Below are 23,859 nucleotides of genomic sequence, written 5' to 3' on the forward strand. Positions count from 1 at the left end.
TATACAAAAATGGTCAAATTTTATAACTAAAATTTATGAAATTTTTCTTTGCCAAATGATTGTTGACAGTTTAAGATATCATATCTAAAAACTTAAGTTATATCTGATGATTAATTTGTTGACCCCCAGCCTCCTTAATGCGTTCAACACAAAGTTTTAATATAGAATCTGCAAAAACGGCCAAAATGGTTCTTAAATCTATAAACGAAACATTTTAAGACAAAAATTTACATGTAAATTCGATTTCCTGGTAGCAATAAATTTCAAACATCAGCAAGGGTTGTTCGGTAAAATCTTGAAATCGCACTTTCATCGAAAAATTAATTGGCCCACTAAGCTGTAATTTTCAGCAAATGTTTATCATTTTTAAGTACATAAATACCTAAATAACTATGGCAGAAAATAATTTTTTAATGCTTATTTAAGCTGAATTGTTATACTGATTGAAAAAATGAATAAAATCTTAGGTCCACATAATTTTTTTTTTTTTTTTTTTTTTTTTTTTTTTGTTTTTTGGCTTGCTTAATTCTACTGCCTATGCCAAGAAGAATGAGAAAATTTTGTTTTTCAAATATTATCGGCATTCTTTCTTTTCAAATTTTATTAGGAAAAACATAGATTTTGATAGTACTTGACAGTAGAAATCAAACAAGTTAACATAAAACACAAGCATTGCACTTCCTTTACCGACTGGAAAGAGAAACCCTAACAAAAAATTACAATTATAGTTAACTGTAGTTTACTATAGTAACTTTGGTAAATCAAAGCATTTTACTTTATTTTACTATGGATTTCAGATTGTTATTTTTCATGTTCTCGAATCCATACATACACATATTTGACACTGAATAAAAATCTTACTTGTACGTTCACAGATGTGTATCACTTGTCCAAATTTTCCATCATTGTTATCGAATTAAAGAAAATATAAGCTTCAAAATCCCACAAAACGTTGTACACTTATGCTTCATAGTAAACAAAAGTATTCAGTATACATGTAGTTAACCAAAGTAAACTATAGTTAACTATAATAAGTTTTTGTTAGGGAAATATTACAATAAAACAGCTTAAATTTAGTTGGATTTATCCTTCACTAGTTAAACTTGAAAATTTGTGATGCATTTGTTTAATGTACGAGGGCCGTTCAAAAATTACGCGGACTTCTTGCACAGAAAATATATTTGACGACATAATCAAGCAAAAAGTCATAGATAATACAAAAGAATCTTTTTATATATGATCATCAAAATTTTATATCGAAATACTAATAATTGGTATCAATTTCAAGTGATTTAACAGGACATCTTATGAAGTCCCGGCGCACTAAATCCTTCAACATCACGGGCATTTAACAAAATGGGAGCTTTCATTTTATCAATATTTTCCCTTAGTATTTGATACTGTATAGTTTGGGTTACCTTATCCACTCAGAATAAACATCCATATACCTATTTCCTGTTTAACCACTGTGAAAAGTTTCAATGATTATTATAGAAAACTGCTGAAGTCACAGGTTATGCCATCTATGTGCTATCAATACCAAAAGTATAAGGGATACATACAGTAATCAACAAATGATTCACCCCAAAGCCCCACAGGTTGAATGACAAATTGGTAGGTTAACCGTCTTCAATTGCATTGCGTGCAGAATTTTTTCGGCAAAGAAAATGAAAGTAAACTATTTTTGTTTTTATGCATTAACTCAGGTATCCTTATCAAAGTTCAAAAAGGTACCTGACAAAAGATTATTCAATATTTTATATATATGTACATCCTTTAAGAAATTGCACTTTATTTGATAATAATTAAGGAATATAAAAGCCCTACTCCAAACTGTGTAGCAAATTGATTTTACCTGATGACGAAAATGTGTGAGGTCATTTGAACTGACTAATAGAAGTTAGAGACTGATTAAACCTAGTTAATAGTGATTTATCGATGTCCCAAAAATCATATAAAAGTTATATCTAAAATCCTTAAAGCTGTCTGCCAAATGTTTAAAATGTAATCAAACAAAAGACAGTAGCTCGAATGTAGATCGATTGACATTAACATGAACAGTGCAACACAACTGATGTACAGGGACTTTCGACATTTTTCGTCGATTTTGAGATTTTCAGAATCTTGATACTTTCTTTATTTATACAATGTTCTATGAAAATAAACGTATATTATAGTGAGGTAGAATTTTCGTTGAATTGAGCAGATATTTATATAATGTCTATTTTTATTCAGAACATGACTTCAGTTTAATGATTTGAACTGACATAAATATTCTAAGAATTCAATGACAACGACCTTCTTCATAACATCACGTCTAACACCCGTGTTTGTAAACAGGGCCCTACCTCTATTATTGTTAGTGTTTAAGTTTTTCCGAGTGTTGTGATTTTCTTTAGTCTGAACACTGAGCATGGACTGACAATACTGGCGAGTTGGTTTTGCTGTCTTGTAATTCTACTCTAAACTTTCTGGATAATATTATTTATTTATTTATTTCATTATCTCTACTTTTTTAATTATTGAGGATAAAGTTTATTTGTGAATGTGCAAGACTATGTGTCAATCAAACGCGTTCCGATATTCGAAGTTTTAATAATTTCCAGATAAAAGAATTTGATTAATACATTTCGGTGTTAAATGATCTAGCGACAAATGAGTCATGATGTTATTTAGAAAATTTTAGTAAAATATTAGCTTCTAATCTGTGTCCCAGCCCCTTTAATGAATGATCTCGTCTCAGACATGAGAATTATACTATGATGTCTTCAAGTTTAATTTAATGGAATGGAAGGAACTCTCATCATTTTGGGCTTTCTAATTTAAACAAAATTGAAGTAAATGATAATTTTACGCAAAACTACTTATGCATTGAACTAGATCACTCTTCCTTAATGATCTGCGTTTTAGCAAACTCCAAACCCATCTAAAGTGAAAAACATGTTAGTATTTCTTCCGGACATACTGTAAACTACATTAATTGAAGAATATTTTTCATGGCCTACAGATTTCTTAGTTGTGTATTTATGCAGAATGCTTCTTCGTTAGCGAAAATTGAATGGTATCGAATGGATATCAAATTGACGTATCGCGAATGAAAGTTATGGCGAATTATAAACTGTTTACAGTAGCCATAAAATCAATTTTCGTGCATTCTTGTATTGTAAACTATTGATCGATCATTGTGCATACTTACTGGGACTTTAATATTTTAGGACCCATTCAAAAGAAATAATAAAGAAACAAAACAGAAAAAACTGAAGAAGGTATACAGTGAAACTTATCTGATGTTGTCCATTCGGAAATCTTGCTTAATACGATGAAAAGCTGAGGTTCCTTTTAATCGATTCAATTGTTAAAAATGTTATTTAATCGGAAAAATTGCCTATAATCCGGCCAATTTCTTCGGTCCCAGTGGTGTTCGGATTAGACAAGTTTCACTATTCTTAACGCAAGTCTTTTGTTCTTTTCTTACATTGGGGTGATAAAAACTTTTATTCTCAGCAGATACACACAGAAGTTTGGGTGATTTAGAATTTTCGTATATACTTTTAATCTTTAAACACAGTCTTTCTCTTAGCTACGGTAGGATGTAGAATTACCTTTCTTTTCTTTCCATCTTTATACACAATCATTCTCTCGGCTAAATCCTCTTCTACTGAGTTAACGTCCAGAATTTTCTACAAGGATACAGAAAATAGTGGTAAGATAAATGATTTCTTTTTTAAAACAATTTTTAAACAGGTACAGGGAATATTTAAGAACTGTTGATTCACTTTGCATGTTTTTAAATAGTTTGTCATCATTAGAGAAGTGTCTGAAAAAGATTCAAAACTTCCTAACAGTAACTTACCATGGTATAATTAGAGTTTTTCATCGAATACATAAAACAGAAATATATAATTTTGTATATATTACATAAAGACAGTGGCCTAACCTTTTTGTTTAAATGACACGCACGAACTAAGATACAACAAATCATCCAACTTTAATGCAGGTAAGGTATGTTATTTTTAAGTTAATCATAACCTTCTCTGCTGACAATTTCTTGGATGTAATACTATTAGTTAAACTATCAATTATTTTAGGAATGACTCTAATTCTTGGCAAAATTATTCGAGTATAACCTGGCTTGGGTCAGTTTACGCTTTATAATCCGCGAAGCGGATTATAAAACAGCGTGAACTGACCCAAACCAGGCTATACTCGAATAATTTGGCCAAGAATTAGAGTCATTCCTTATAATTTAATTTTAAAATCATTAAATAACTATGGGTGTAAAATTTCGTTGCTTTTTATTAGTTCAAATTTGCCGCTCAATAATACAACCATAGTAACGGAAGTAACGGAATTGATGGGAAGCGAGGGGGGGGGGGGGTAAAAACTGATACACAGGTCTAGCAGCCTTTTTGATTGTTTACATGTGGTAAGATCGAATTATTGTTTGAAGTTAAAGGTACATTTATTAAATCTGGAATTTTCCATGAATCCCGAGGACTGGAAATGAGAGGATTGTATGGATGCATATGATTCAGCTGGTTGTCAGGGGGTGTGTCCCCATACCAAACCAGGTTATATAAATAAATAATTTGTGTTCCTTTTTGGATATTAACCAATCAGAGGCTAGAATACAAACAAAATTAGATTATTAAGATTTGTAACACTTCACTTGAAATTCATTCTAATTAACAATAAAGACATTGTAATTTTCTCATCATGTTTTAGAATCTAAGGTCTTTATCATCTAGGGATTGTCTTAAAAGAAAACTTATTTAACTGTTGCTTACACACGAAAGAAGAATACGAAGATATTAGAAAAAAATGATACTCTCACAAAACAATTTTTTTTGGGGGGGGGGGGGGGCTTTTTTGATTAAACTCTTTCTCTTTTTATTTACTGCATTCGAAAATAATTTCGTTTTTATTGATTGTAATCTAAAAACAAAGAATTTTTTTTTTAATTCTCTTTCTCTCTTCAGTTTTTGATACCATATAAGGAAAATTATTTTGCCAATTGTAAAGTGTCTATTAATCGGTATTTTCCTTCGGAGAGAGAATATAAAATTTCATTGATAAAACAATCGGATATCGCCTTAGATATGCAATAAACAGCGACTAAACAAAAACAAGATTATGAAATTGGAGGTGATAATAAATTGTATTTTCTGATACAGGGGCATTTTGCAGGGTAATTGCTTGCAACTTGAAAAAATACTCTTTGGACATATAGCTAAGCATAATAGCACATTACCGCTAAATTTCTCTAAATTGCAACTTAATTATCGTTTCCTGTGTGCATAACCGCTACATTTTATTTTGAAAAATACAACTTATTTCCACTACAAACTTAAAACTGTTTGTGAGGTATCATAAGTATGCATAGCACAGAACATTAGTTCTACTCAATGTAGTCGAAGTACAATGAAGTATACGAGTTCTTTTCAATATAATTCATTCAACAAAGGTCGAAGTATAACTATCAAGTCAAATGAACGTCATGGCTTCCATTGAGAAATTTGTTACACAGCAATGCAGGTTTAATCTTTGATGATTACAAATTTTGTAGACATTAAAAATACTACTTTACATGTGGTACCTATACATGACATGCATTAAGCGATTTCAACTTTCCTATCGTCAACTTCCCTAATTATGTTCCCCAAACGGAGTTTGGGAACATATTGTTTTTACTCTGTTTCTTATTATTATTATTATTAAGGTCTTCCGTTTCAGACGGAAGACCTTATAGTGATTCTACTGTTTCTTCTTTTTATTATTATTATTTTTTTTTTTCCCTTTTCTTTTCCGGGCGATTTCTCAGAGATGGCTGGACGGATTTTCTTGAAATTTTCAGGGATGATAGAGGATGAAGATACCCCTAGGCGTTTTTTTCATTTTTTCAAAATTCACTTCCTGTCGTCAGATATGTCCGATTTCCGTTTTTTTCAAAAATATTTTGTCCCAGTCATATCTCAGAAACGGTAAGAGATTAAGACACCAAACTTATATGGTTAATAGATCTTGAGGAGTAGGCAAATCCATTTGGGTTAAGAGCGTCAGCCGTCACTTCCGGTCGTCACAGGAAGTGATAATAGAAATCGAAAATTTCAACTTTTCTTTTTTGAATCTTTTTCTGCATCACATTATTGCATTTCATTTGTAGTTTCGAAATATGTTGGTCTCACCGGAAACAAAAACGTCAACTTCCGGCTATAAGCGAAAAACTGCATAATTTGAGTATTTTACTTTCCCATAAATATTTTTTATAGATAAAGTATTTGAATTGATTTTTGAATATGTTATCAAGACTGCAAATGTCTAGAGTAACGTCAAATATCTTTGTAAAATTCACTTCCGGTCGCGCGTTTGAATGTCCGCAAAATGAGAACTTGTCCGAGTGATATCTCAGAAACGGTAAGAGATTTAGACACCACACTTATAGGAGTATTAGACCTTGAGGAGTAGACAAAACCATTTGGGTTAAGAGCATCAGTCGTCACTTCCGGTCGCCACAGGAAGTGATCAAAGAAATAAAAAATTTCAACTTTTCTCTTTTTGAATAAGACTTGCATCATATAATTGTATCTTTTTCACAGTTACGATATGTGTTAGTCCCACCGGAAACAAAAACAACATAGTAGGGGTTTTGAATTTTTCCCCAACATATCGCTTATAGAGAGAGTTCTTTAAATGATTTTTATGTATGTTATTGAGACTGCAGATGTCTAGATTGACGTCAAACATCTTAGTAAAATTCACTTCCGGTTGCGTATTTTCCTGCCCTCAAATTGAGATTTTATTCACCTAATTGCTCAGCACCAGTAAACGACTGAAATCCAAAACTTTCAGGATTGATAGTCAGTCACCAGTTTTTCTACATCATGTGAAAATCGTACATTGCCGTCAGTATCCGGCGTGACCGGAAGCGATGCAAACAAGGTGAATTTTCCAAGTTTTTTTTTCTTTTTACAGAAATGTTTGGCTAATGCAGATGTTAGATAGACTAAAACCATGCAAATTATTTTCACTGGAAGTGCCGGCCGAAAAATCGGAACATGAGTAATTTTTCATGAAAACTTTTAGGGATGATCAGTTGTGAATAATTTAGGTGTAGAATGAACATTTTATTTGTTTTGAGTAATTTAAGTCTTGATGAAGTAAAAAAAAAAAAACGTAGAAAGTAATTTTTTTCCCGGGATTTTCTCAATGACCTTGACCTTTGATCTTGACCTCTGACCTTGACCTTTGATGACCTTGACCTTTGACCAAAAGGTCAGAATCAATAATTAATTTTTAATTTACTCCTCTTTCCCCCCTCCCCTTCCCAAAAAATCAACAACAAAAAATCAAAAAAAAAAAAAAAAAAAAATCAGATTAATATCAGCCTAGAATATTTTTCTAGAACTCATACAACACCTCGGATCGACATAACATTTCGAGGTATTGCAGAAGATATCTGAAAGAAAGTTTCCTGAAAATTTGATGGTGAATCTCTGAAGTGTATAGAAATTATGAATGTTTACGGCAAACACTATATCTTTTTTCGTATCTGAAATTTAGATGCCGATGAACATAAAAATTAATTAAAGCTTTTCTCGGTTATTTCTTCAGTTGTTATGAATAGCAGTCGATTCTCTTGATATGATATGATATTTTAACACCAAGCATTCTTGCTTTCTCTAGTATGTGGAATTTATTTCAATTTTATTTAGAATTAATATTAATCGAATGAATGTCGAAAACAGCGATTTTTTCCTAGCAAATAAATTTTCACGCTCTCATTGACACATTTTTCTTTCTAAAATCCCTATCTGAAATTTTAATTTATGCTACTTACATTTAATTCAATCCACACAGAGATGCTTATTTTAATCTTACCTATTATTTCAGGATATTCAGTCACATCCGAACCCGATCCGAAATTTTCCTATATTTGTAAACAAAGTGTCGACACTGCAGTTCTATAATGCATCATAGGCTCTGAATGATTAACTCAATGCATTCCAAATATAGACCATCTCAAATGATTTTTTAAACCGAAAATCTGCAATTGTATTGTACACCAATCGTGTTTCTCAATCCATTCAATTCTGATTACTACATTCCATAACAAACAAAAGAACACGTGCTTTTATTTCTATTTATTCTTAAACAATTAATTTACTACCTCCATCTTCATCAGAATACGTGGTCTAGTGGTTAGCGCGCCTGCCTTACAAACCAAAGGTTTTGAGTTCGATCCCTGCTGGAAGGACATTTTTTTTTTCATTTTCAGCTTTTTTTTCAAACCAGTTGACAAAAGAGTCAAGAAAACGGAAGACCTGTTATTGCCTAGGCAATAAGTATCTAGTTATTATTATTATTATTCTTTTTTATTCTTATTTCTTCTCCGGTACTTTTTGTTCCGCGAGTGTTCTCGGAAACTGCTCATCCAATTGAGTTAAAACCTTTTTAGGGTTAATAGGTATGTTGTGTAGATGTGCGGAACGAAGGTCATTTTGCGCGCACATGCATGCACGTGCGGGCGCGTGCAATGAGTGAAATGGCTGACATAATTTATATGGCCGTAACTTTTACATTTTTTTATGAAATGCTTTGAAACTCATAACATAAGTATATATTAGTAGAGTAAACAAGATGAAATAGTTGAATTAGCATGAACTCACGCGCATGCACGTGCGCTTCGCTCTGATTGGCTGAAACAAAAGTCTCAATATCTTCCTTGTTTTTTGACAAAATACTTTGAAATTTAAAACATAGTCATACATTAGAAGGTTCTACAATATAGTATATAAGAATTATCATGAAAACACGCGCATGCGCGTGTGCTGCAATCTGATTGGCTTAAACTTTAAATGGCTAAATCTCTCTTGGTTCTCAACAAAACAGGATGAAATTCAGAATATAAATAGGTATAATGGAATCCTACATTATGCTACTATCAAAATTGAATGCAAGACCATGCATGAGCGTGCGCGCACGTGCAATGCGAAAAATGACCAATATAATTGATATAGCCGTAACTTCTATACTTTTTGATGAAATGCTTTGATACTTACACTATAGAGAGATACTAAGAGTGTAGAAAAGATGATATGGTCAACATGCATATGCATGCACGTGCGCGCGAGTGCAATGCTAAAATGACCTATAAAATTGATATAGCTGCAACTTTATACTTTTTGATGAAATGCTTCAATACTTATAATATAGAGAGATATTAATGGTGTAGACAAGATAGTTTGGTCAACATGTACATGCATGCACGTGCGCGCGCGTGCAATGCTAAAATAACCTATACACTTATATGTATATAACCGTAACTTTTATATTTTTCGATGAAGTGATTTGATATTCATTATATAGAAATACATTAATAGTGTAGACAAGATGATATGGTCAACACGCACATGCATGCATGTGCGTGCATGCAATGCTAAAATGACCTATATACTTGATTTAGCTGTAACATTTATAATATTTTATGAAATGCTTTGATACTCATTATATTAAGATATATTGATAATATAGACAAAATGGCGTGGTCATCCTGCACTTGCATGCACTAGCGCACGCATGAAATTCTAAAATGACTCATATACCTGATATAGCCATAACTTAAAACATTTTTTGATGAAATGTTTTGACACTCAGAATATAAAGATGTATTAATAGTATAGACAAGATGACATGGTCAGCATGCACATGCATGCACGTGCGCGCTCGTGTAATGCGTAAAACAGCCAATGTACTTGATTGTCTTATTTAATGAAACTTATTGGAAATAAGACACCAAAAGGAGGTTGGGGAGCGTTTGGGGAACATCTGTAACGGTTCCCGTTACAATTATAACTAGTTTATGTTGCAATATACCATCATCATCTGCGTATATAGTTTCCGACACTCATGTGATTTGATACTAAAAAGCATGTTGTATGGAAGAAAAATTTCTAAAGTGATGCAAGTTATTGACAAATAAGTAGATGATACAAGAATATCAATAGCCAACATTTTGCAAATTCTACAATCGGTATAATTACCTCTTGAGCAAATACAGTCTTTTGTTCAGAGAAATGTTAACAGAAGGTTTTCATACAAAATGAAAGGCTTAATTTTCATACTGAATATTTACGGAATTTTTTTCGTTTACCAGATCATAACAAAGAGCGCTAGCACGTGCGATGTTTGTTGCCTACTCCTCCATGGCACCTAATCCCATCTCTCATGCTTTTAGAGGTCCGACTTTGCTCTGCATACAATTTGTTTTGTTCCAATAAATCTTCAGTTTGATTACCGTCCTTTATATTCCATCTATTTATTTCTCTGGACACTATTTGTGATTGACAAGACCGCCGTTGACTTCAAAATTAGATTGTCGATATAATACATACTACTTATAGAGTATTTTCAGCATCATGACATTATTGACATAGATATACATGTACCTTTATTATTAAACCAGAAGTCTCTGACGAGACTGTAGCTCTACTGGATGTACTTATAAAGGAAGATAAAAGTAGCACTTGGACTTCAAACTTTGCAACAGCAATAAATAGAATAATGATCCTTGGTTTAGTCTCTTTTTGTGGCAAGATTTATTGCAATCAGACTAAAACTGTAGGAGGAGTAGCGTTTTGAAAGTATTTCAAGAAAATTTCTATTTTAAGTAACCATGGCAACACTGTTCACTGAAATCCATAACTGATTCAGAGAATTATTTATCTTAGCGTAGTCTACTTGTGTGCTAAGTTATACTAAAATCAGACCAAAACTGTAGGGGGAGTAGTATTTTGAAGGTATTTCAAGGAAAATTCTATTAATAGTAACCATGGCAACAAAAATCATCGAAATCTAAAATCGATATAAAGAATTATGTATCTTAGTGTAGTCTACTTGTGTGCCAAGTTATATTGAAATCAGCTAAAACTGTAGGAGGAGTAGCGTTTTTTAAAGTTTTTCACAGAAATTTCTATTTTTAGTAACCATGGCAACACCGTTCATTGAAATAAAAAAAACAGATAAACAGAATTATGTATCTTAGTGTAGTCTACTTGTTTGCCAAGTTATATTGAAATCAGACTAAAACTGTAGGAGGAGTAGCGTTTTGAAAGTTTTTCACAGAAATTTCTATTAATAGTAATCATGGCAACACCGTTCATTGAAATCAAAAAACCGATACACAGAATATTGTATCTTAGTGTAGTCTACTTATGTGCCAAGTTATATTGAAATCAGACCAAAACTGCAGGAGGAGTAGCATTTTGAAAAATTGTTTACAGACAGACAGACAGACGGACGGACGACGGACACCTTACTATCGCATAAGCTCTTCTGGTATCTGACCAGTAGAGCTAAAAATATACTAATTTATAATATGTTTTTCCTTTTAAAGAAAATTCCTGGATGCGTGCATGTATAAGAAACAGACGAAATATTTCAATAGCCCATTAAGTAGATAACAAAGACATATAGTTTATAAAAAGCTTACTTTGTACCGTATTATACAGAAAGGGGTATTTTTCATGGAAAGAGCGAAATAAAAAAAGCAATATAAACTATTATATACCTCATAACTCTGATTATCCGACTTCAAATAAAAAGTATTTTCAAAGCTTTCAATTCAAACAACTGAACTAACGAAATAATGATATCACCAATCACATAATGATAAAAGCAAAATCATAGAGGTACAATGTACATTAAATTTCAACATTTTAAGATGAAGACCTGTTAATTTTAAACGAACGTTCAATAGGAAAAATCGACGGTTATTTTTAATTTATTTCTTAAAGCTCATTTTCTTTCTAAAACAATTTAGCTATTTTGGAAATATCCCTTTACTAAAATATGCTTATATATAATTATTGAACACTTTGATGAATATTGTTAAAATTAGCCTTAATCAACACGTTAAATTGATCAGAAGAAAGATTTCTGAACTGTGGTATGTATAACACATGTAGTATACAGAAAATAATAATTTACACAAATTGACAACTAGAACCTTTAAAGAGACATACAACAAAGAAATTTTCTGATCTCCTATGCAGAAGAGTTATAATGGTTTTTTGATATTTCTTTCAATGGAAATAAAAATTAGGAAATGTTAATTTTTAAAATGTAAAAAAAGACCTTAGAAATGTTCTCATAACCTTTTCAGTATCATAATATTTCTATTTTTTTATTATATAAAATTGTATCCTTGCATTTCTTCACTTCACATCAAATTTTGTGACTTGGACAAGCATAAAGTTGTTCAACTAAACAAATACTATTTTTTTTCAGTGAGAGAGGTTCATATGTAAGCAAGAATAGTTGAATTTTGGAGGAAAAAAAATGTTTGTGTAGTTATCCTCAAGAAAGTTTTCCAAAAAGGAATGGAAATTCTATGATTTTTTATCTCTGTCATTGAAAAGATGTAATATTCTATTCTTTAAAAAAAAAAACCACACAATTCAGGACAGTACATTTCTTGTTGCTCTAAACAGACAAAAGCATCATGTAAAATGACGAACCTTGTTCAGATCAGTCGGGTCTAAGTGTTTCGTTTTTGATCCCTTTCCACCAAGAGAAGTTTTCTTGGAGTTCCCAGATGATCCTAGAGAATGAAGAATTAAATATCAACTCAAATAATGGCAATTATATAGTATAAAAATTCATTCGACTATTAAGGATAAATGAACAGTCCTTTTTATGAAATTAGCAATATATACATTATAATTTAGTGAGATTAATATTTTTAATGGTAATCTTAATACCAATGGTCAAAGTAGGTATAGAAATTTTGTAAGATTTTTCAACAATGTCATAGATTGTGTACAACAATTTTTACAGCTTTAAATAGATAATGACACAATGTGACATATTCTTAACAATAAAGAAAATCTTCAATTTCTTTATTTTTATTTATATTAAAAATCAGCTAAAACTATTTATCAATTAATGCATCATTTTTTGTGTATGTGTGTGTGAGCAACTTATGCTTAGAACAAAGGATTTTTCAGTCCAAATATACGACTTTCTTATCAAACACTCCTTAATAATATATCCTATCAAGTAACAAAAGAACTTACCACCAGGTTTACCTGCCGAGCTTTCATTTACCCTAAGTAAAAGAACAAAAATAACAAGAAATGCGGACGTTTTCTGCATGGTTGTATCTTATAAAGCTTATCTGTGGGTTTGTTCGATCTTTCAACCAAATTTATATTCTTAAGGCATCAGTCATTATCCACGTGATTCATCTACAAGACAAGAATAACTGCCACTAAAATCAATTTTTAAAAACATTTTTATTTCAAATATTGATTTTTTTCCTTTGATTTAAATCACTTCTTAAAATGTTCCTTTTCAGTGTTGATCATTGTCTCAGAATTTTAAGTAAGTACATTTACGATCTGTGTCATTGTCTTAATGGGAAGGAACAACACGAAAGGCAAAAAGGGGAGCTAAATGAAAGAATTAGATAGAAATGGGGGAGAAAATAATAGTGTCTGCATGGCTGCTGCAAACAGACACGTGACAAAATGGCATTATAATTGAAGATATTAGTGTCTTCTCGGCGAGAAAACAGTCACGTGATACTCTGACATTACAATAAAAAGATAACAGTGTCTGCTGGGCTGCTGCAAACAGTCACGTGATATTCTGACATAATAAAATGCTGATTTTATCTGCTGGGGTGTTGCAAATAATCACGTAAGACGTGGCTAGTAGTAAGCGCCATTTTGATTGATCTGATGACAGGGAACAATGCCTGTTTAAATTCTGTTAAATAGTGATGGACCAGAAAACCAATATTTTCGTTGATAATATTTTCATGCATATTTATATACCCTACATGATGTTTATTACCGACTCAACCTGTCAATTTCTTATATTATGTTGTGTGTGTCTTTGGTTACACTTCTTGAGTATAAACAAAGTTTGTCTTTCCAGTATAATTATTGTTGTGCTAAAATCAATCCTCTACGTATTAAGACTATTATTCTGATCTCCATCTAGACATCTTTGGCAGCTCAATTAAAAATGCCAATAGTCTGATTTCTCCTGAAAAACAATAAGTTAACATGTGAATTTTTTAAACTTCCTTTTTCCTCAGGTTTATAGTAAAGGTTACATTGATTTGCAAGATTATCTTTCAAAAAAGTTTTTCTAGAATTGTTGTTATTGTTATTGTTTTTTGTTTTTGTTTTTTTAACATTTTACAAAGGTTTTTTTTCCTTTTGATTTTTTTTTCGGAGATATAAAATTAAAACAACCTTTTTTTTAATGGTGATTTTTTAGTCAGGTATTTCAAATCTAATTAAAATTATTTTTTTTTTTACATATGTCTAGTTTATCTACTTATTTTAATTACCTAAATGTATATATAGTGCATTTGCTGAACTGAAATTTATTTAAATGAAGAACCATATGCAACATTCTCGCCTTGGTCCTGCTGTTCTTGAAATTTAAGCTATTTATACTCATGGAAAATTTGATCTCTTATTGTAGGTACATGTACAACAACGTCCCATGGCAACGGTTCTACCAAATTTGAGTCTACATTATCTGGGAATTATTTCTCATCAAAACTACTTATTTTTTCCGTAATGTTTTACTGTATGATAACATGTTTGTGGAGTCAAACTCTTTTGGTTTGTGGGAAAAAAATTTGGTTCGTGGGAATTTGATTTCCTGATAATAAAAGTGTTGAGTTTTCATCTATGTGAAATTTTAGATTTCGTGGAGGACATGAATTCGTGAGTCCCCTTATATGACGGACACTACGAAAATCAAACTCCCTCGAAAATTAGTGATTTCACAATCGACATCTCAATTGAAACTTTATAGTTCTCTCTACTTCCTTATTTTTCAATTGTCAATAGACAATTAGTAAACCTCATGTATTCTGACAAAAAGATAGGATCTTCAGTTATAGAGATACGTCAGTAACTAGATCGCACACGTAATGGATCTAGACATTTATTTTCAAAATTTTCTGACCTAGTTTGGCCCTAGCTTGAGGTTAGGAATTAAACAAATTTGATTTTACTCTATATGGAGATGTTGACATATAAATATAACTGCGATTCTGCTGACTCTCCGAAGATTTGTATCAGATAAAAGCAAATGTGACCCTTCTTATGATCCCATCCTAGACCCTCTTGAGACATCTTCACTCATATGGATTCTTGAGAAAGAGGTTTTTCTTAAATGTGAAAAATTAGTTCCTTACTGTGACTAAATCTCTTCATCCAGTGACTTTGGTATGAAAAAAGTTGAAATAAATGACCTTGAATTTCAACTTCGATGAACCAAAAAGTAGTCAAGTTGCGAGTATCACTTAAATAGAATCATAGATATGTAACATGACTATTTATTATCAATATTAAAAAACCAAAAAAAGACATTAAATGTGCCTCATTATTTAAAACGCCAATTTTGCGTAGTTAGAATGACACACAGTACTAACGAATATAAAGGTAACGTATAGCGCTTTGAACTTGATCTAGGTTAAGATCAAATTTTAGTGGTGTGTTCAAAAATAAGTTTTCCACAAAGTTCGTCGCAAGTGCAGTTTCAACATTACAAAGAGCATTTTAAAATCGTCGTAATCGATTTCAAATCAAGTGTATATTCAGAGAAGAACAAGAGACCCAAGGGCCTTAACGGTCACCTGAGTATGATACAATAATTGAAAGGATGCATAGAGTATAATATGAACTGAAAGGTGAAGCTTTGTTGCCCAAAAGAAATAAAATAGGGTGATCATGATCAACAAAATAATTGGTCTTAATATTCATTAACAGTTCATGAATTAGGTTCTAATCCGTTCCCCATTTATCACTATCACCATACGGTATATTAACAAATTATCAATGCTTCTGTACTATTTTAATCCCTTGTTGAAATCTCTTACATTGGCCACTCTTGGTCTTTGATGAACATTTAATAAGACAAGTTATTTTTGTCTCATTTTTATTTATGTACTACTTACAAGTCTATCTGATCATTAAAACAATGAAAGTACTTTTTGTATTATACAATAAAAGTTTTTGCATAATTCTCTTATTCTATTTACCTTTCAAGTACATTATTTACAGTGATAAATCATCAAAAGTAAATGGCAAAGGGGAATAACTCCTCTCAGTAGAATACAAACTAATAGAGCCTTGGCTAGGACCAGAACACTTGCCCAAATGGTCCAGATGTTCAAAAATCTGGTAAAAATTCCCTTCCTTATAAAAATTTCTACTCTATTTACCTCAGATATGCCCAGGTGCGGAGAAGATTTTTAAAGAAATAAAGAAATTTTTACTACAGATTCACTATATTATCAATAGAGCCCCCCCCCCCCCCCAAAAAAAAAAAAAAAAAAAAAAAAAAACACCAGAGCTTCTGACCCTGGGACCATAAGTTTGCTCATCATAACTAATCACTTTGTTTATCTGCTTAACACTAAGGAGCAAACAGGATTATTTAATAGAATTAATGCATTTTCACTATATTACCCTCACACCAGCACATTTGACCCAGGGGTCATAAAATTCACTACTCTGAAAGAAGCACTCTTGCTCATCATAACTATACACTTAGCTTCTTTGCTTTTTAAACCAGAAGCAGAAAAGAATATTTTCAAAGAAATTTTGCTTTTTCACTATATAATCAATAGAAGCCCCCCCCCCCCCCCCTCACCAGAACCCTTGAACCTGGGGTCATAAAATTCCCAATTTTGCACAATCCTTGCATATCATAACAATGTACTTAGTCTGTTTATACAATACCCAGGGGCAGAGAAGAAGATTTTCAAAGAAATAATTCACCTTGACTATAGGATCTATATAGCCCCACCCTAACACCAGAACTCCTGTCCCCGGGGCCATGAATTTCATATTTTTGGAAGAGACATCCTTGCTTATCATAACAATGTACTTAGTTTGTTTAAATAATACCAAGGTGCAGAGAAAAAGATTTTTAAAGAATTAAAACATTTTCACTTTATAATCAATAGAGCCCCGCCCTAACACCAGAACCCCTGATCCAGGGGCCACGAATTTCACAATTTTGGAAGAGGCATCCTTGATTATCATAACTATGTATTTAATGTGTTTCAATAATACCCAGGAGTAGAGAAGAAGATTTTCAAAGAAATAATGCATTTTCACTATATAATCAATAGAGCCCCGCCCTAACACCAGAACCCCTGACCTTGGGGCCATGAAATTCACAATTTTGGAAGAGGCACTCTTGCTCATCATAACTATGTACTTAGTTAGTTTATCTAATACCCAGGAGCAGAGGAGAAGATTTTAAATGAATTAATGCATTTTCAATATATAATCAATAGAGCCCCACCCTTACACCAGAACCCCTGACCCTGGGGCCATGAATTTCACAATTTTGAAAGAGGCACTCTTACTCATCATAACTATATACTTAGTCAGTTTATTTAATACCCAGGAGCAGAGAAGAAGATTTTCAAAGAATTAATGCATTTTCACTATATAATCAATAGAGCCCAGCCCTAACACCAGAATCCCAGACCCTGGGGCCATGAATTTCACAATTTTGGAAGAGGCACTCTTACCCATCATAACTATATACTTAGTTAGTTTATTAAATACCCAGGAGTAGAGAAGAAGATTTTCAAAGAATTAATGCATTTTCACTATATAATCAATAGAGCCCCGCCCTAACACCAGAATCCCAGACCCTGGGGCCATGAATTTCACAATTTTGGAAGAGGCACTCTTACTCATCATAACTATATACTTAGTTAGTTTATTTAATACCCAGGAGCAGAGAAGATTTTCAAAGAAATAATGCACTTTCACTATATGATCTATATAGCCCCGCCCTAGCACCAGAACCCCTGACCCTGGGGATATGAATTTCACAATTTTGGTAGAGGACTCAATGCTTATTACAATGATGCCAACAGTTTGACTGCTTGATGTCCATGAGTAAAGAAGAAGATTTTTAAAGATTGCATTAATTTTGGTGGTTTTAGCCCCACCCCTCAGGCCCCAGCGGGGCAGGGACCATGAAATTCACAATTTTTGTCCCCCTTCACCCATATATGCTATATGCCAAATTTGGTTGAAATTGGTTGAGCGGTTCAGAGAAGAAGCAAAAAATGTTCAAATGTTAACGCACATCGCACGACGCACGCCGACGGACAAAAACGGATAGCAATAGGTCACCTGAGTGACTCAGGTGACCTAAAAAAAAATATAGGATTCAATTGACTGTTGGGGTTACCGATAAAAATAAGTCATTTTACCTGTTACTGGCTTACAGTGACAAGGAACAAACAAAATACCAGGATCAGTCTAAGTAAATTAGATTTGGCTATCAAATTTTTAATAACACAAATTCCTGAACAAATTTGTAAATACTTAGAACTCAATTTTTTTTATTTTTTGGCCTTTGCCTAAACCTTACATTGAGATATGTATACATATTTTTAAAAAAACGAAATAAATTTCGTCTTGGTCACATCAACCGACGTCTGTTTGACGTTACTTTTCCTAACTCATTTTCAGATATCAAGCTTTTCGGCAATTCAAATATACGTACCACAAGCAAATTTTCTTATCTCGCAAACAGAAGGGTTACATTGCTACTTTTTTTCAATTTTTCTTACAATAAATTCTAATAAGAAAATTTCAATTGTGTAAAAATGTAATATATTAGACTCTTGAAAATGTTCCCAGAAACTTTACTGTAACAAAACATCATATATTTCTAGATTTACTTTTCACAAATTATACTGAACTGTAAAGTTACATTTTCTCATTTTTTACCAAAGTGTGTATCATTTCTTTAGTGAGAGAGGCACCTATTGAAGCAAATATGTTTGAATTTGGTAAGAAAAAAAAATTTTTTTACATATCCTTAACATAGGGAGAAATGGACGGTCAGTCAACCAAAGGTAGTAGAAATTCGCTAGCTCATTTGCGGGTATCAAACTATTGAAGACATACCATTATGGTTACATTAGCTTCCTAACTTACTTTCAAATAAAGGTTTATTAGAGAGTGTTTGGAAACACTGCTCTGAGACAAGGTTTGGGAGCCTTTGAAGCTCTAACTTATAAACTGGTATCAAACCTTGAATAGTTAACGCATAGGTTAGCTTAGGAACACTGATGGAAGGGTCATCTGAGAATCATTGGTTTTTACATATTTAGTGATTTAATTCTACAATTCCTGTTTAGTTTAAATTTTAGGTTTAGTTAACATTAGGAAAATTATGAATCTCTTTCTCCATGGCTGGAGAACCCACACTACCTTCTATTATTTCATCAAGTCCAATGATACTCGAGACGAAATCAGCACAGCGTGGTGAATGTGAATAAAACTTTTAAATAAAAAAGCTTTAAGGGAGACACTTAGTAGCAAGATGGTTGTGAATATCATTGAAAAAGGATAAAAATTAATACTCCTTTGAGAGATTTAAATAATTTGTGTCTGTAAAAAAAAATATCAAGGTATTTTAGCTAAATAAAGACAAAAAATAGAAAACTAATATTTTCTTAATGGAATTTGAGCTTAATAAAGCCAATTTCATAGAATTAACACTGACTAGTGTTTTCAATCGATCTTTTTGCCCTTTACCTGTATCAAGTCGTAAAGGTATAAAAATAAATAAACTGGGTCAAATAAAAGGGTAATGACCTATTGTAGAAAGGCAGGAGATAATACCTTGAAGTTATTTCTCATAAAATAAAAAAAATGGTATTTGTGATTTAAATCCTATTGATTTTTACGATAATGGTACTTTGAACTTTGTCATGTTATTGAAATTTGAATTCCTTCTTATTTATTTTTTTTTTAAACACATACAAAGCTCGAATGACATGAGATGAATTTTATATTTTAATACAAAATTCCGTGTTTATTATTCTAATAAGCAAATTGTATGAATGTAGCTTTTTATTTGAAAAAAAAAAACAACTTGCCTTTGAAACAAATATTGGTGTATTTAATTGTCAAAATTTCTGCATTGCAATCTTATATTTTCAGTTCCTAAACTGCATACTTAAATCATTATATGTTTACAACCATTAGACTTTATATATACAAACATATTCATGTAGGAAGCGGTCAACTTAGTTGTCTTTTTTTTTTCTTCGTTTGCACCCCTCCCTTTGTATTCGCCCCTTGTTATATTCAATATTTCCTAACAGAAGATTTCAATTCAATACGTGATGAACTATTTTTTTATACTTCATACTTCATCGTGTAATTTAAAATAGAAATAAGAAAATTAGACTATTATAAAGATGACCTTATACAACATATACCGGAATAATTAAAATCAATGATTCAGTGCCTCGTTTAAATTAACAGGTCTTTCATTCATATATTGATTTCAAATGGGAGGTTATTATTTAGCATCTCCGTCTCCAAAAAGATGTCCAACTCTTGTTAAAAAGTCAGCGTCGTAGTCTCAAATATTTACAAATGATGGTACAGAGACAAAATGTCGATAAAGCCCTGCTGTGTTCTACATTAAAAACATTTACCCTGTTTAAACGGAAAGTCTTAGCTTTCTGTCTGTATTACATTTCTAGAAGATTATTTGCAATACTAAGTATAACGGTGCATAAGTGATAATGAATAGAAATACACTTAGGAGAAATAAACATCTTTAGTTGGTAAGTGATTGTACAAGACAAAAAAATGTTAATTGTTCTGAGAAATACTACATTTTGCAATTGTTGTGGTCAATACATTGACCTTGTTAAGAAATACAATATGTTATTAAGTCGAATATTGACTGACGTCCTTCATACAAGTTTTTATTATCGCACTTTTTTCTTTTAGCTGATCATAACAAGGAACACACGGCGGGGGTAACCGTTTGACAGGGGATGCTTACTCCTCCGTAACACCTGATCTCACCTCTGTTTTCAGAGATCTTTGTTGGTTTTTCTCATAATTTGTATTGCTGAAATATACCTTTGAACATGATTACTTTTCAGTTTTATCACATTTCACAGAGCAGAAGTTAAAATTACTGAAATTGCCTTCATACTAATTTTCTTTGGGAAAATTATTAATGTTATGTGCATTTACATATGTTTTAGATGAAAATGATCATGCAATCAGAAAAATTGACTACAGTTTTAATCTGACATGTTTTGAATTTTTTTCTTCCTAAAATCAATTTTGGTCTATTTAAAACAACGCATTGATTTTATTTATCCATCATAAAACAGAAACATAACGAAAAGCCTGGATTGTATCCTTTGAAAATTTCTTGACAAAAATATTTTAATTCTAATTAACAGCGTACGTCTATATTCCGCAGGCTTATTTATGTAGAAAATTTATGTGAGAAGTTTTATGTATTCAGACTTGTTTACTCTTACGATTTCGCCGTATTTTGAGTCCAAATTACGTCTCACGTTTTGCTATTATGAAAATCGGAAAATCCTTTCGTTTGGATTTTCGTTATGATCTGTCTCAATTTGACGCTTTTTAATCGCTAAAAAGATAAAGATTTCAAACACTTAAGTGATGTTGGGTTGCCAAAACGCGGTGGTTTAAAAAATGACAGAAATGGTTATCTGAAATGTAGTTGTTCTCTAATAATATATGTAAAATCGATGAAAAGTTAAGTCTTACTGGCAAATGCCAAATTTCACTGACAAATCTAATAAAAGATACTGAGAGACAACAATATGGGTAAACAGGTCTGTATATTTATGAGCATTTATGTTCTTAGCATGTTACATTTACTGAGATTGATAGCCTGATTTTGATAAATGTGCTGAGCATGGATGATTTATTGTACGTGACGTCATGATTAAATAAGGTTTTCATATCGAGACTGGTATACTGAGCACGGTTTACTTAGACTGGTATACTGAGCACGGTTTATTGAGACTGGTATACTGAGCACGGTTTATTGAGACTGGTGTACAGAGAATGGTTTGTTTATTGAAAATGGAGTCCTGAGCTTGTTAACTCACCTGAGCCAAATGCTCAATTTAACTTATCTAATCGAACTTTGTCCGTTGTCTCTCTTTGTTATTTTGGTCGTCGTTCTCGTTAACTTTTCACATTTTCACCTTCTTGGGTGAACTGGAGTCAAGTTTGGTCAAATGAAGGATATCACCTTCTTTGAAGGGAGGAGGATTAAGAATTAACGAAAATCTTATCATCCTTTGAAAAAAGCTTCTTCTCAAGAACCACTGAACCAAGACAAAAGCAACATTTATGTGAAAAGGCTGTTTTCAATGTATGAACCATGGAGATAACAAACAATATTCAAGCTCAAAGTCCATTAAACATCCTAAAATATCAGAGGTTGGATCAATTGCCATGGAGGAGTAAGCATCCCCTGCCGCCCATTGACTGTAAGTGAATATACATTTACTTATTTCTTGTACAATGTTTCAACTTGTCATAGTAATGTACAACATTAATGTGCAATGGCATTTTTCATGGTGGATGAGAACATTATATATGAAATGTGTAAGTGTAAATATACATATATAATTTACAGTTCATTGTATTTCAAAACCTGTTGTAGAGGGACTACCAGTCAGCGTTTTGTCTGTATCTGAGACTGACTCCATCAGTAGGTGGGCAATGCTGTCGAGGCTTCCCAGTGCTTGATGTTGCCTGGCATATAAAGTTTCCTCGCTTGCTGTTCTGTTTCTGGAAATATCTTCTGACTCCTCAGGCTCAGTACCAGAAATCAACACGCAAGATGCAGATGACGAACTTCCTTGCCCACTCAGATTCTGACGCTGTATCAGTATTTTCAGCATCAGTGTTTCCTACACCCGCCGTGTGCTCCTTGTCATGATCAGGAAAAACGGAATAATCCGTAGACAGTTCAGTGTATAAATAATGGTCTAACAATTAGTATGAAAAACTTCAGTCAGCATTTGATTTAATGATAGGTTGTTTTTGCTGACATGGTCATTGTATCGACCAAAAAACTTGCGAAATGATGACTACAAACGAAATTGTTGATATTCTTTTTTCATCAACTTGTTTATCAATAGCTTGCCTCGTTTTCGAAATTGTTCATACGTAGAGCATGTTCTTGCTTATCGAATTAAATGGGAGGCAGAAATACCATATAATTTCGCAGATGACCAATGATAATGTACGTATGTTTTGTTCAAGTCATGACCCCCGGGGATAGGGTAAGATCACAATAGAAAATCGGGTTTTACGTAGGAAAATATAGGAACAAATCTTTTAAAAAAAAAAATTTTCTCAAGAAAGCAAAGACTTAGATTGTCATATTTGTATGGAAGCATTTTCAGGTAGTGTAGATTTAAGTTTGTTCAAATCAACGCCGAGGAGTGTGGTTGGAACCACAATAAAAGATAAGATGTCAAAGTTCTACATAGAAATTTATAGGGGAATATCTTTTCAAATCTTTTCAAGAGCAGCAAACCATGATTAGGCATATTTATATGGAAGCGGTCACAATAAAAGATCAAAGTTTTACATAGGAATATATAGGGAAAAATTAAAATCTCCTCAAGAACGTACATCAAAGCCTTGATTCGTCATATTGATATGGTAGCATCCTTAACTAGTGTAGATTCAAGCGGCTTAAATCATGGTCCCTGGGGGGAAGAGTGAGGTCACAATCGGATATCTACATATATCTCCATAGTTCTACCTAGAAATATATAGGGGAATATCTTTAAAAATCTTCTGAAGAGCAGCAAAGCCATGATTAGACATATTTATATGGAAGCGGTAACAATTAAAGATCAGTTTTAAATAGGAATATATAGGAAATAACTTTTACAAATCTTCTTCGCAAGAGCAGCAAAGACGCCATTTGCTTATCTATATGAAAGTTCGTCATGATTTTATATCGAAGTTTGTTTAA

The 23,859-nt window shown here is 32.3% G+C and overlaps 1 protein-coding gene across 1 annotated transcript in view; it reads right to left on the reverse strand.

Annotated features, from left to right (window-relative positions):
* LOC133198060 (uncharacterized) overlaps positions 1-22,771 on the reverse strand; it is a 43,236-nt gene extending 20,465 nt beyond the window's left edge. Inside the window, exons 1-3 of the mRNA XM_061334214.1 lie at positions 22,522-22,771; positions 12,516-12,598; positions 3,603-3,680 (exon numbers count right to left, since the gene is read on the reverse strand). Coding sequence (XP_061190198.1) covers positions 3,603-3,680; positions 12,516-12,598; positions 22,522-22,771 — 411 coding nt within the window. The remainder of the gene's footprint in view (positions 1-3,602; positions 3,681-12,515; positions 12,599-22,521) is intronic.
* Positions 22,772-23,859: the final 1,088 nt, after the last annotated feature.

This window comes from Saccostrea echinata, unplaced genomic scaffold (assembly GCF_033153115.1).
Source record: "Saccostrea echinata isolate AGI-Se365-2 ecotype Australia unplaced genomic scaffold, CSIRO_AGI_Sech_v1 ptg000033l, whole genome shotgun sequence".
NCBI lineage: Eukaryota > Metazoa > Mollusca > Bivalvia > Ostreida > Ostreidae > Saccostrea > Saccostrea echinata.